Raw genomic sequence first — 15000 nt, forward strand, 5'->3', positions numbered from 1 at the left:
TTATTTGAAACCAAATGAAAATGTTGCATGAAAAGCCAAATGATAATTCTAAAATTACATTAAATAGAGCAATATAAATTAATAAACGAGTCAAGTCTGATGAAGTTATAATAATATTTATAATCATCAATAAAGAATTATATTTTGCATTTTTAATGGTAATATTAAAATTGAAAATGCATGTTCAGTTCACAGGCCACGTTCACTCTGTGAATAAAACTCTAGCAATGGGAAGCTGAAGCAGGTTACGGAGAAACCAATAACCTGGTAGAACATTGGGCAAGTGCTTGCCCAGCATACATGCGGGATTGGCCTTGCATTTCAGGGTGTACCCACCTTTTGGGGTCAAATTTTGAGAGGGATTTTGAATCCTTTTTGAATGACCTCTTGGACTCCTTTTTCGAGTCCTTTTTGGGCTCACCCTCAGAATCATGGCTGGGGGAATTCCCCCCCTCCGGGGCGTCTGCCTTCAACGTCTGTGCAACCCCCGGGAATTCGGGCGAGCTTGAGGGGTTTGAGCACATGTGAGTGGGAGCACGAGGTGAGCAAGGCGGAAAAGAGTTCAGATAACTTATAAGCAAGAAGAGCATTTAGAAAAAGTTGGCAAGAATCATAACAGGAAAATGTGAAGGGAAATAAAAAGTAGGAGAAATGGCAAACTCAATTACAATGACAATTTAGCGATGTGAGATGAAATGGGTATTTTGTTGGGAGGTAAATGGCAATAAAGGAAGAGAAAAACTTTTTGGAATGACAAAGGACAATGCCAAACAATAGAGTAGGAAAAATAATAATAATAAAGAAGAAATGGTTAAAAATTGTGGACATTGCTTCAAAATAACTTGGGATGAGCAAAACATTTTGTGAGCCAAATTTGTGAGCCATAGTTAACAAAAAAAACCCAATAATACATGCAAGTAAAAGTGAACCGATAGTGCAGCTGAAAGACTGTTCAAAACGCACCTGTTTCCGTGTACATGCGATGCACAGAAAGCAAAACTGTAATGCAGCAGTGTCGGATCTATCATCATCCCATTCTCGGCACGACCGATCAGGTCTGACAAATAGCACAGGTGACGGTGGCAGCCGCGCACACCATAGCGAGCGCAGTACTCATCCAGCACAAAAACCTGGCCTGGGCTGAACCATCCCTGTGAATGAAGTAAATTCCATCTGGCTCCTTAGGAAATCGCAAATTGAATTTAAGCAAAACAAACCTAATTTCAAACAATAAAGACCGAATAGGTTGAACAGGCAGGCAGAGCATTTCACTTTCATCACAAGCTGGGATGAGTGGGTTTCACCATAGTTTTTTTTAGCAACTTTATTGAAGTAAAATGCTGAAGACCCTTACCAAGCTTGAATGATCTCTCACAGATGTATCGGAAGGAAAGGTGTATCATCAACGAGCTTTCTAGCTAAAGTGAGTTTAATGTTGCACCTCTCAACCCTTTTTTGGGGCTTTTTCCTTAGTGTTGTGAGAAAATATATGGTCTGAATATGGGTTAGAGATAGCACCAAACTCCAACCTAACAATCCCACAAGGAAAGATTATCATGCTCTTCATTCACATACAGATTAAAAAACAATACATCCTAAAACCCAATTATAATCACTCCGATAATATTTTAGAGATAAACGCATGAGAATAGTAATAATGATCAACTTTAAAACACACATTAACCTCTGTTGAAGACTTAAATTATGGACGATTGCAAAACCACTCAGTGACTTTCTTTTTGCAACAATTATGTTTCTACAATGCCTAAAGATTCCTGGAGGAACCTCAACCAACTTGTGTGCAAGAGCAAGCAATAAAACAAGCAGGAAAAATATAAACTCGCAAACAACCGAGTTATTCACATTTCCTTTTTTGTCCACAATATCAGTCCTACATTGGTGAGCATGAGTTATGGGTTAGAAAGGTGTAGTTTTGTTTTGAAACTCACAAGGCATGAGAACGAGTCATTGAGTCGATGCTCCAAAGTTTGGAGCTGCAATGTTTCGAAGAGCGCCGCATGGTCAAACTTGCAAGGGTTTGCTGAGATGAACTCATCCATTCCATGTTTGTGCGCCCTGTCAGCATCTGTGATATGCATTTTCCCAAATGCGCAAACAAATGTTGAGTGCACAACAGGGAGATGAAAAGGATAATAAAAAGGATAAACAAAAAAGAGCAAAAGGGGGATTGAGAGAGAGACAGAGAGAGAGAAGAAGGACAACAATAAAAACAGAGGTTGAGGGAAGAAGGAAAACAGGGACAACAAGGAAAAAAACGGGCACAAAGAAGGGGAAAAAACCGTTGATTATGAGGGGGAAAATGGGGATGAGGAGGCAAAAAGTGATCAGGAAAAAACAGGGAGGAGGAGGAGGAAAAAAAATGAGGTGAGGAAAAAAACGAGGATGAGGAAGGAAAAACATAGATTATGAGAAGAAAAAACGGGGATGAGAGAGGCAAAAGTGATAAGGAAAAAACAGGGACAAGGAGGAAAAAACGTGGATGAGGAAGAAAAAAAAATCATGGATTAGGAAGTGGAAAAAAAATGGTGACAAAGAGGGGAAAATGGGGCGAGGAAAAAACGGGGTTGATGAGGGGAAAAAAACATGGACGAGGAAGTGGAAAAAACGGTGATGAGGAAGGAAAGAATGGGGATGAGGATGGAAAGAACAGGGGTGAGAGGGAAAGAACAGGGGTGAGGAGGATAAAATGGGGATGAGGAAGGAAAAAACAGATGAGGAGGGGGAAAGTGGTGAGGTGCAAAAAACAGGCACAAGAAGGGGGAAAAAACGGGAAGTTGGAGGCAAAAATGGGGATGAGGTGGCAAAAACTGGGACGATGAGGGGAAAAAGGGGACAAGGAGGAATAGTGGATGACAAGACAAAATGGAGATGAGGAAAACAGGGGAAATAAAAACATGAATAATAAAATATATATGGGTGGGAGGATGATATGAGGAGAATGAAGGGTGTTGTGAAGGAGAATGTAGAGAATGAGACCAAAATTGTTACCTCCTCAAGGAGGTTCAAATTGCCTAATGTTTCATCATGGCAAGGTGAATATGTTATATCACTCACACCTCACAATAGTTTGTACCAAACTCAAATCATGCAGCTATCAAATTAATTCCTGGGGATGATAAAAGCCCAATGTTTCCACAACATTTTTGTATGCATACTTAACCACACATTTGTGTGATAAATAATCTGGTTTTATCAGTGCACATTGCAAATGCCCCGGACCAAGAACATCGTAAAGAACACGAGGAAATAGAGCATTGCAACGTTGATCATAAAGAAAAATAATTTGGTGTAAACCGAGTTACATCACCCAACGTAACCAATCATCCTCCAGTTATAAAAACAAAATACTTTCTTTGCTTAGCATGCCTACATCCTCGCCAACGTTAACGATGCACTATATTGTAACATACAGTGCAGAAAAAAAACTGTGAACAAAGCCCTGGTATGAACCAGCAGCAAGCAAGATGGGCAAGAAAGAACCAAGCTCCAAGCAGGAAGGCTGCATGCCATGCCCATAAAGAAGAAAAAGGAAAAAGATAACCCCCCTAAGGTAAAAAAAAAAAAAAGAGAGTCCCTCCCATCAAAGCACAAACCATTGCAATATTCCAAAATTTCAGTCTGAATGCAAGCATCCCTTGTGATGCCAGGAGGTTTTAACCATGCGCCTTATTTATTGCCTTCACCTGATAAGCAGGCCTAGAACTGAAAAGGCAAAAAGCGGCAAACATGAGAGGAATGTGCAAGTCATCAGCAGGCCTCGCATAGGATAGTGTAGAATCTATTTGTGGGAAAATCAGGTAAAAGCAATTACGGAATGTCAAAAGCAAAATGTCAAAAATGCATTCTTGTACCATATGTTTGCACGTTTTCTTTCCTCGGGCAACAATCAAGTGTCGAGTTCGTGAGAATGGGGGAAAAAAAATCTCCTTTGAAAATTCCAATTTTGTTGTATAGGCAAGTCCGAAACACCCAACCACCACCATTGTCGTATACACCCAATGTATTGACCAGGCCAGGTTGACCAAAAACTTGGCAGAACAAGAAAGTCCGAAACTAACTTATTACAAGAGTTTAATGCAATTTGAACTTCTTACGTCCAAAAACACAAGTTGCAAATTCCTACAAGGATGGGAACGCTTTCCTCGAGGCCAGTGGAACTTCCTGCAGGGTTAATAGAACTTTCCGCTTGTCAGTTTTTTAACGATTCAAAGTGAAACAGGTCTCATGTTCAAAAGATGATAAACCCAGGGTGAATATCAGATAAGCAAAGTAGCCGAGCAAATAAAATGTTTACTTTGTGCACGTACAACTTGATTCTGTGCTAATCTGCGATGTCAATTGCTGTATCTGCAAAGCAATGGAGGATGCATTTCTCAAAAAGTAAAAATGGCTTCTGCGAGGGGCGATTTTAAACTAATTAAAAAGAAACAGTGATGGAGTCTAGATGTGGCACGTCGTTCACATTGAACTGGTTGGAATTTAGCCTGCAGGACGTCCACGTGAAATCAAAGGAGCTTTGACTGTAACGATGTGGTGCTGGGGTGAGATTAATGTGACTGGTGAGCAGTGCTGTTAGTATCGATTTGTGGGGAGGTAAGGTGTGCAGCATGCACCAATGCAGCATTCAGATCGTCGCCACATACCCTTCTGGATATGCAAACCGTCTTACATTTCCCAGGCATCTGTGTGTGCATGACGTTTAGGAACCGAGATAATGACTGGTAGAGATTTGTAAGTTGAAGCCCAACGATCATATTTGTTCAGGACAAAGTAAAGTAAAAGAAGCGCCCAGATCGGTGAAAGGCAATGAGCAAATATTGTTTTCCAATGCAGCTACCAGGTAATAATCGGCTGCATTCCTTTACAAACCAAAGAGAGCAAGATCTGGGTTATTTGAAATATCGCAGAGCGCATAAGGAAAAGGAATGCACTGCAATTGCCAAATGAGTGGAGGTTTATAAAGCAGCAAGAAAAACGTTCTCCCTCGCTCGTAGAGCGTTTCCTGGTATCGATATAAACGCCATGCACACAAGAATCGAAAAAAAAGAATCAAGGTTTTCTTTGTGAGTTCATGTGCTATTAATCATGCATAAGTAGAGCCACAGGAATGTTTCATGTTCAGATGGAAAATAAAAACACTTTTTGTCTTTTTACAGGGCCAAATTGAAACAAACAATTCAAACAAACACACAAAAAATGCCATTTTGTTTGTGTTGCATTTATGGTTATCGAGAGTTTTAAACAATTTCCAATAAAACTAATTTCTAGATTATATATTTTTGATGAAAACTTTGTTTTAGAAATGAGACAATTTTTCAACGCAAATGGGATGTTATCCAGACTTAATGAAATTGGAATCTGATATTTGTTTATTTATTTGAATATTAAATTTATTATCCCGCCCTTCCACGCAGCGAGAGACGGGATGGATTTTGCAATTGCTTGTGTGTCGGAAACATGAACCAAAAGCAATCACAAAATCAAAAGCAGTGTGTGTGTGTGTGTGTGTGTGTGTGTGTTTGTGTGTGTGTGTGTGTGTGTGTGTGTGTGTGTGTGTGTGTGTGTGTGTGTGTGTGTGTTGTGTGTGTGTCTAAGCCATAACATTTTTCACATTTGAGCTTTCTTCATTACATTTTCAACAAACCTTAATTATGTGAATGTGATGTAATATTAAGATATTTTGATGTAATGTGAATATTAAGAACATTAATTATTAATTGGGTCAAAATGTCAAAGGGCAACGTCACAGGAAGGTGAAATAACCCTTGCCAGCCTGTCTGTCGCTGTGCTGCACGAGACGGCCGGGTTTTTTCTAACGTTTCCGAGTATTTATTTATTTGCCATTTGAGCTTCAGTCTGTCTGTTCACGCTATAACGTCAATACTATTTGAGCTTTTGTTATCAAAGTTTCAATAAATCTTTTTTAAGAGAATATGGAGAACACTAATTAATAAATGTTCCATTTTTTAATGTTGTTTTTGTCAAGTTTACTTTGAGTACAATGCAGATGCGGATGGCCTTTGCCTTTTTGGGTTGCTTTCTAGTTTATTTTATGTACAGTCACGTGAAAAAGTAAGTACACCCCGTGTAAAGTTTTGACTTTTTCAACATATTTCAACATACAGCTATTTGATCTTCATTTCAACAATATTGATAGATAAAGGTGATATAATATAACAAATATCATGAAACATTTACATTTTGTAGTCCATTGTATAATTTAAATAAACATAAATGCAAATTTCGCATGTGGAAAAAGTAAGTACACCCTTGGCTCTAATAGGTGGTATTGCCCCCTTTGGCAGAAACAACCTCAAGTAGGCTTTTCTTATAACTGTCTACCAGTCTCTGACATCGACTGGGAGAAATTTTTGCCCACTCCTCCATGCAGAATTCTTTCAGCTGTACGATGTTTGAGGGGTTTCTTGCATGCACAGCTCGTTTCAAATCCCCCCACAACATCTCGATGGGATTTAGATCCGGGCTTTGACTTGGCCATTCTAGAACCCTCCATTTCTTTCTTTTCAGCCATTCCTTGGTGGATTTACTGGTATGTTTAGGGTCATTGTCATGTTGCAAGGTCCACCTTCGGTTGAGCTTCAACTTTCCGACAGATGGCCTCACATTATCCTCAAGCACCCTCTGGTACATTGAGGAATTCATAGTGGATTATATGATGGTGAGCTGCCCAGGCCCTGATGCAGCAAAGCTGCCCCAAACCATAATATTTCCACCACCATGCTTTACAGTTGGTATCAGGTTCTTGTGGTCAAATGCTGTCTTTGGGTTTCGCCAAACATGTCTTCTGGTACTGTGGCCAAATAGCTCTACCTTTGACTCATCTGTCCAGAGCACATTGTTCCAGAAGTGCTGGTCTTTGCAGAGGTGTTCATTGGCAAACTTTAGTCTTGCCCTGATGTTCTTTCTGGACAGCAAAGGTTTCCTCCTGGCACACCTCCCATGTAGATCAAATTTGTGCAGCCTCTTTCTAATGGTAGACTCGTGCACTTTGACATCAACAGTGGCAAGAGCTACCTGTAGGTCCCGTGATGACATTCTGGGGTTCTTAGAGATTTCTTTCAGCATCTTCCGGTCTGCTCTCGGGCTGAACTTGCTGGGGCGGCCTGGCCTGAACAAGTTGGCAGTTGTTTGGAATCTTCTCCACTTGTAGATGATCTTCCGGACAGTCGAATGATTGATTTCAAATTGTTTGGAGATCTTTTTAAATCCCTTCCCAGAGTCATAGGCATCTATAACCTTCTTTCTGAAGGCCTCAGAGAGGTCTTTTGATCTAGGCATGGTGACGCCGCACACTTCAACAACAAAGAGCAAACCAAACTAAATGTCTCAGGTTTAAATAAGACAGTTTCCTCCAAGATCCTCTCTAACGATGTTCTAATCATTTGCACCTGAGCTGGTGCACCTGGTTCTAATTTTAGGTATTTGAAGTAGTGATAAATGTAGGGGTGTACTTACTTTTTCCACATGCGAAATTTGCATTTATGTTTATTTAAATTATACAATGGACTACAAAATGTAAAGGTTTCATGATATTTGTTATATAATATCACCGTTATCTGTCAATATTGTTGAATTGAAGATCAAATAGCTGGATGTTGAAATATGTTGAAAAAGTTAAAACTTTACATGGGGTGTACTTACTTTTTCACGTGTCTGTATTTGTCAAGAGCACTTAATGAATTGCTGTTAACATATTTTAATCCCAAAATGTTAAATGTTTAAGTTTTTCCTACATTTACAGTTTGCTATTAACAGATGGTACTGTTAATATTTTATTATTAACCAATTTTATTTTATTTTGCAATTTTATTTTTTTGCAATTTTGCAAAATTGCAATTTGCAATTTGCAAATTGCAATTTTATTTTGCAATTAAAATTTTGTTTTTTTTGTCTCTCTACAAGAGTGAGGGTCATGGAAGAACAAGTTTAAATTAACAGTCGCAACATTTGAGCACAACCAGCAAGGAAATTAATGAACTGAAAAGGAAGAGAGAGAATGGGAGGAAACACTGAAAATAAACAAGAGGGTTGGGCTAGGAAGGGTTACTGGGCATAAAAAGATCATGTGTGGAGGTTTGGAGGCTGTTAGTGGTGGGGCACTGCCGGCTTGAAGCCCTAGAGGGAGCAGGTGGAAACAAGAGCCTCTGGAAGGTGGTTCCATAGACGTGAAAAGCGAGGGATAAAGAAATTGAGGCGTGCAGTCAGCCTAGATTTGGAAGTTTAACCATGAGAGGGTTACTGGAAAAACACATCCTAGAGTTATTGGGGTGGGTCATAGGACTGAGAACAAAGGCAGCAATGTTGGAGAATAGATAGAAGAAAACAGAGACCACCAACCTGCCTGTGATGTGAAAACAACACACAGATGCAACGCTGGAATGCCTGCCCACAGAGGAAAGCAGTATTCCACTGCGCTAGGGGCAAAGCCATTGCAGACTGAATAACTCTGCTTTTTAAAGGAAACACTTGTATCAATGGAAGTAGTCAGTCTGTGGCTGGCTTTGGAAGCCACCTTTGCTATGTGGTCGGCCCAGGAAAGGTCATCGCTGATGGTGTGGCCGAAAAGTTCAAGAGACTGATGATCTTCCAGTGGATGACCAAGGAAATAGATAGAAGAGATCTTTTGATGATCCTTCCAGAACTAAATGGTGAGACTGAAATTTCCAGGGCTGAAGGCCATGTTCCATCTATCAGAACAGCATATAATCAATTCCAGATCAGCAGAGAGAGAGATGCAGCTGTAGTCTGTCTAGAAGTGGGATGAGGGTACTGTACGACACAATGTGGAGTTGTCTGCCAAAAGGAAGAAAGGGTTGTCCAGAGCATCGAATATGGCATTTATACAAGTTAAGAAGACTGGGCCCAACACACTGCTTTGGGAAACTCCAGCCTCTACTGGAAGAGGGGAGGAGAGGGCAGCATTTTCAGCAATGCGTCGACTTCGTGAGTGGAGGAAGTCAGGAATCCAGGAATGAAGGCGGCCTTGAATGCCACAAGCAGATAGCTTGGTAAGCAAAACAGGATACCAGACTGTGTTGAATGCCTAAGATAGGTCCTAGGAGACAGTTGTAACCACCCGATTGAGATTTAGGGCCGTGAACCATCACTGAAAGAGGAGTAGAAGCATATCTAGAGTTGAGTGACCAGGATGGAATCCAGCTGATGGTCAGAAATAAGGCTGTTTGAAAACAGGAAAAAAAACTTGATGGATCAGCAGAAATCATTGATTCTACAGCTTTTTTTTTTGCAATTGGAAGCAAACTCACAGGTCTGTAGTTTATAGGATCTGTTTTTGCAAACTTCTTGTAGATGGGAGTGATGCTTGATGATTTCCAACTGATGGGAGGCAGCCAAGGGAGGACAGACTAAATAGGACAGTCAAGGGGGAAGCAACAATTGCAGAGTATGATTTGAGAACATGGGCATTGATGCCATCTGAGCCAGTCGCTGAAACAGGGTGTTGGGTAAGGAGGACACAGAGTCCAGTAAACAGTGGTTAAAGGGGGGTAATGGTTTGAGTGTACAAGTTCACACATTTTGCCTTATCTCGGGCAGAATCTGCAATTATACTATTTGATGTGAGGGCTGGGATGTTGTTGTTGTTTTCATATGCAGCCTGAGGCTGCTGGTTGCACAATTTTCCTGGCAGCGCATTTGTGCCGCTGATGCAGTGCCCCAATTACCAGAGAGCTGGTACTCAATTTGCCGACCTCGGAAGGATGACAGGCTGAGTCAACCCCCTGGCGTTAATTCAATGATCGACCAGGATTCAAACTCTGGATCCTAGGATCCCAAGCCAGCACCCTAATCGCTAAGCCAACACCAGGCTAAGGGCTGGGATGGAGGGGTGGCATACACCAGAGACAGAATTTTCAAGACGCCACATGACTGGGAGCGAGGAGACTGTTTGGCGAGTTCAGCCGTGACATTTGTAAAATCATGTTTTCTGCCTTACCTCAGGATGGACACAAACTTGTGAGCATTACAAAATGAACGAAAGTTACCTTCCCAAGCTGAAAAGGTAACCTGCTTGACTGCAACCGCCTCCCCGCAAGATTCAGTGTTTCGAGGACGGATAGGAAAACCACAGACGGGATGGAATAAACACATGAGAGAAAGTAAACTTGTCGACGCAGAAGAAAGCAGACCGACGTCACCTGCCAGTTGGCCTGTGCAAACAGCTATATTCTGCATCATTGAGGTTGTTGCCTCACAATAGCCAGAGATATGGTTCTTGACCAGAAAGTGATCAATAGATTCAATATGGGCAGAAGCAGAACAAGCGAGACTGGATGGAAAGTTAATCATCACTAGATCCAGGAGAGAGGATGGAGAGAAATCGGGAAGTTGGGAAGTTTACAGATTGGATCAAACCGACAAGAGTCACAGACGGTCTTCGATGAAATACGATGGATGGTTTTTGCCGAACCGACACCACATTTCCAGCTTTCCAGGTGACAGTTGAAATCGCTGAAAATGAGAAACAGAGTTGGGGTGGGTGATTACTCCAACTCCATGTTGGAGGAAATAGAGGTGTGTGGAGCGTCGTCGCTGCAATGTAAACACTTCCAATTTAACAAGCATCCCTAATTAACACTGGAAATTGGCAAGTAAGGTTAATGACGAATTAAATGCCAGTAACTGAATCGCACCTTTTCACTGTCAAATTGAATTGAGTTGACAACATGAAGACGAAATTTTTCCAAAGCTTCATTAATCTTAATGTTTCCATAATGGAATTCTTACTTCAACTGCGCTGCTCATCTTTTGCGAAGTTTGAACATCCATCGGGAAGTGCAATTTATAAAGGAACATTTATGGATTATTCCAAATATATTTTCTCTAACTCGTGAGTGTGCAGAATTCCATGCGCTTAAACAAATAAATTCATTAAAGATCATGGGAAAGCGTCATCGCAAATTTGGAGGAATTAATTGGCATTTTACCTACATTGGTGAGCGGCCACACAAGGGGCGTCATGTGCAACTGCAATTGTCAGAGAATAAAGTTTCGTTCGATATGTTTCTGGTTTTTTTGGTAACATGATGTTTTGCTTAGTTTAAATGAATAGCGGGTCGTCATTTACTCTCCGAAACCTAAATTAATACAGTTCAAGCTTTGTGGAAAGTTGCTTTGAAACAGAATCAGAACGGACATCCTCTTGGCGAGAGCAAGTTGAGATCAACAATATTGCTTTAATCCATGTTTTGTTTGGGAATATTTTTGGCTGGAAAGGAGTGAGTAATGTGAGGGGAAGAGGGGAGGTTAAAAAGAAAAAGGCAAAAAGGTTTTCCATCCTGAATGCAAACATTACAATGTGGCTGGTCCAGGCTCAGTGAAGGAAAAAGGGGGCAGGGGAGTAATGTGCAGGTGTCTTTGGCTGGGGCTTGTGGGTGGGGGGTTGTGGTAGGGTGGGGGGCGGGTATCCTGAGATAATCCAACTGGATTATACTCGATTTCTTTGCCTGGCACTCACCTTTCTGTCCCACTACACGATGGCACAACAGGGGAAAAGAGGTTAGATTCTTACAAAAGGCACAACAGGAGATAGTTAGTCTCATGACTGTAGCCCTGAGGTTACGTGCCTCTCACAAACACTGTTCTCTTGCACCGTGAAAATGAGATTCCTCAATTAAAATCATAATAAGTGACATTCCAGCATATGCTTCAACTACGATTCAGGTGCTCTTGGTATTGAGCAGGAAAGGGAGAGGAAGAAAAGGGAAGAAGCTTTCTATTATTCATATAACTACATTTGTAATCAGTTTTCACATGGTCACAAAATCCCAACACAATCATAAGCTCAACAGATCCTTCACGTTCACAGCTAGATGGTGTGCGCACATGTAATTGTCCCCGACAAATGTCAAAATCAATGCCAACGCAAAATTGTCCGTGACGAACCTCCAAACCAATGCCACCGTTGAGGGTGGCGCACGCTATAATGGAAGCAAACCTCATTTTACACAGATTGGCCGCTGGACTAATACGGTTAACAAATATTTCATCAAAGGGTCGATTGAAAAAAAGGAGGTAAAATGAAAAATGTAACAAAATTTTGTGTACAAACAAGAACTTAAGTGTGAAAAGACCCCAGAGAAGTGATAAGATACAATTTCAACCCGACTTACAACAAAAATGCTGTGACCCAATCACTGACGTCGAAACACATGGCGATCAAAATGAATTAACATGCCATTTAATGGGAAATAACAACTGGTTTCTCGTGGTGTATAAGAAAACTATTAGCACTCACAAAACTGGGAAATCGGTGCATCGAGCTGTGGAGCACTTCCACTCTTGGCATTGAGCTTCTGGATCTGTGTTGGAGGTACAGGTTTGTAGGCCTGCCCAGTGGCTCTGTACATAGCTTGGACCCAGAGAATGCGATCCTGCTCATCGCCACTTGCAAACATCACCACGTCGCCCTCTTTGACGGCATTGAAGAATGCTCGACCACCTTCAAGGCCTGTACAAGAGCAAAGTATTCCGTTCATCAAGGATTCCAAGGAATTTTCTTCAAGTGAAATAGTTATTGTATAATAATTTTGCACTCTTCTTTGCAGCCACATTCATTTTTATGTTAGGACTGGGAATAAGATTCTACTTCAGAGAACATCCATGTACCCAACAACCCCTTTTTAGCCGCGTCGCAGACGCTGCTCATAGAGTGCCCTCTGCTGTTGTTGTTGTTGTTGTTGTTGTTGTTGTTCTTCTTCTTCTTCTTCTTCTTGTTCTTGCAGAGAAGACAAAACCTCGAAGCTCCACCCATTCTGGGAACCATAGCTCCACCCATTTTGGGAGAGGCTTCATATAAACAAATATCCACCATTTTATTAACTCGCATAGCTTTGAGGCCTGTTTTGTAGGCCCGTGGTGTCTTCCTCTCTCACACAGTTTTATTTCAAATCAAATTCGATATATCATTTCATTTTTCACAGTCGCTAACATAGTTTTAGACTCGGTTGAAAAAAAACGGGAAGAAAATCCGATGAAAGTTGCCCTTTATAGAACGAAATGAATTCTCAAAGGCCTGTAACTTCAAGTCCATTGAGATATATATTTTTTAAATCGCGGCATGCTCAGTCATACACTGCCCGAAATAACAGACGGGAAAATGCCGAGATATATATATTTTGTTTAAATCGCGGCATGCTCAGTCATACACCGCCCGAAATAACAGACGGGAAAATGCCGAGATATATTAAAAATTCGTCCATTTGATGACAATAGTCACGATGAAATATTTAATTTATACGTCGTCACAATAATGTGGAGAGAGGAGCATAGCTTCGTTCACGTGTCGCCACACACGGGAAATTGCCGAGATATATATATTTTTAATCGCGGCATGGTCAGTCATACACCGCCTGAAATAACAGACGGGAAAATGCCGAGATATATTAAAAATTCGTCGCCACACACGGGAAATTGCCGAGATATATTAAAAATTCGTCGCCACACACGGGAAATTGCCGAGATATATTTTCACTTTGCACAAAAATAACATCAAGTAATCGAATCAATAGGAATGTCCTGTGCCTATAACATCGACGTTACAGGCACAGCTGCATCTAGGCATTGTGTAACATCGACGCGGCTTTTGTTTTAATTAAAACTTTTTGTACTTGTTCTTGTTTAATTTTCTTCTTATATTTGTATACAAAACGTATGCTCATGTAAGAGTGAAGAGACGGAGGGTAAAAAGACAATGTACTGAGACAGTGGAGCTCGGGGGGGGCTACAGTTGGATACAAGGAAGGCAATGAGCTAACACCAAAAGAGAGGAGAGAGAGAGGAGGAGAGGAAACAGTAAACTGCCAGTAAGAGGGTCAGGTTCGGTGATGTTGCTTGAAGTACTGCAAGGTAGAGTGTGTTTGAACAGTCTCTGGACTGGAATTCCGCAAATGGGAGGAAAAAGGACCAAAAGAGTGGAGGTGAGTGGAAAAGCTAGATTTTGGGAGTCTAACCAGGAAGCAGTTACTGGAAGGGACCATATGTCCTGAGAAGTTGTGGATGGTCAGAAAACAGAGAGCAGCCAAGTGAACTACACCGGAAGACTGACCTGTCTAGAAAATATGAGCAACAAGCCTTGTGCTTTGGTATCATGACGGAAGATGCCAATAATGTTTAGATTCCACAGAATCCAGGAGAGAGAGATGTGCTACTGGGGCCCCAGCCCATAGGGGACAGCAATACTTCATTTAGTTACGGATAAAGGTCTTGTAGGCTGTGAGTAGTAGGAACGACGGATAATCCCCATCCCCCAGAGAATCCAGTACAAAATCCTCCTCTTGACCTACAAAGCCCTCCATAACCTGGCCCCATCCTACCTGACTGACCTCCTCTCCAGACACACTCCCACCCGCAACCTCCGCTCTGCTGGTACCAACCTCCTGACCCCCCCCCCCCCCCCATCCGGACCAAATTCAGATCCTGGGGGGACAGGGCCTTTTCCATCGCTGCTTCCACCCTCTGGAACTCACTACCTCACACCATCAGAGACTCCTCCTCACTCACCACATTCAAAACATCACTCAAGACGCACCTGTTCAACACTGCATTCAACATTTAACCCACAGCATTTAACCGCTGACTATCTCTTCTCCTTCTCCTTCTCCTTCCTTTTGCTTTGATTATTTACCTATTGATTTTTGTATTTTTGCACTTGTTTTTTGTACTCTGTCAAAGCGTCTTTGGGCTTCTTGAAAAGCGCTATATAAAATAAATGTATTATTATTATTATTATTATTATTATTATAATGCCCAGCTTCTTGATGGCTTTGGAGGTTAACTTTACAAAATTATTGACACAGGAGTGGTGATGGCATATGGTGAGGCCTAGAATTTAAAGAGACTGAATGTTTTCCAGTGGCAAACGTTTTCACTACCAACAGAACACATATGGATGGCATGGTCGATGCCCGGACATGCAAAAATATATTTCAGTGAAAATTT

At 41.3% G+C, this 15000-nt stretch overlaps 1 protein-coding gene across 11 annotated transcripts in view; it reads right to left on the reverse strand.

The window, feature by feature from the left end:
• LOC137439290 (calcium-dependent secretion activator 1) overlaps positions 1–15000 on the reverse strand; it is a 539275-nt gene that overhangs the window by 158253 nt on the left and 366022 nt on the right. For all 11 annotated transcript variants that reach the window (XR_010986881.2, XR_010986892.2, XR_010986883.2 and 8 more), the window contains exons 11-13: positions 12299–12511; positions 1950–2086; positions 964–1151 (exon numbers count right to left, since the gene is read on the reverse strand). Coding sequence is in view for 6 of the 11 variants with exons in the window: in XM_068135050.2 (XP_067991151.1) it covers positions 964–1151; positions 1950–2086; positions 12299–12511 (538 nt within the window). In the remaining 5 variants the exon portion in view is untranslated. The remainder of the gene's footprint in view (positions 1–963; positions 1152–1949; positions 2087–12298; positions 12512–15000) is intronic.

Source organism: Myxine glutinosa, chromosome 1 (assembly GCF_964187855.1).
Source record: "Myxine glutinosa chromosome 1, kmMyxGlut1.1, whole genome shotgun sequence".
NCBI lineage: Eukaryota > Metazoa > Chordata > Myxini > Myxiniformes > Myxinidae > Myxine > Myxine glutinosa.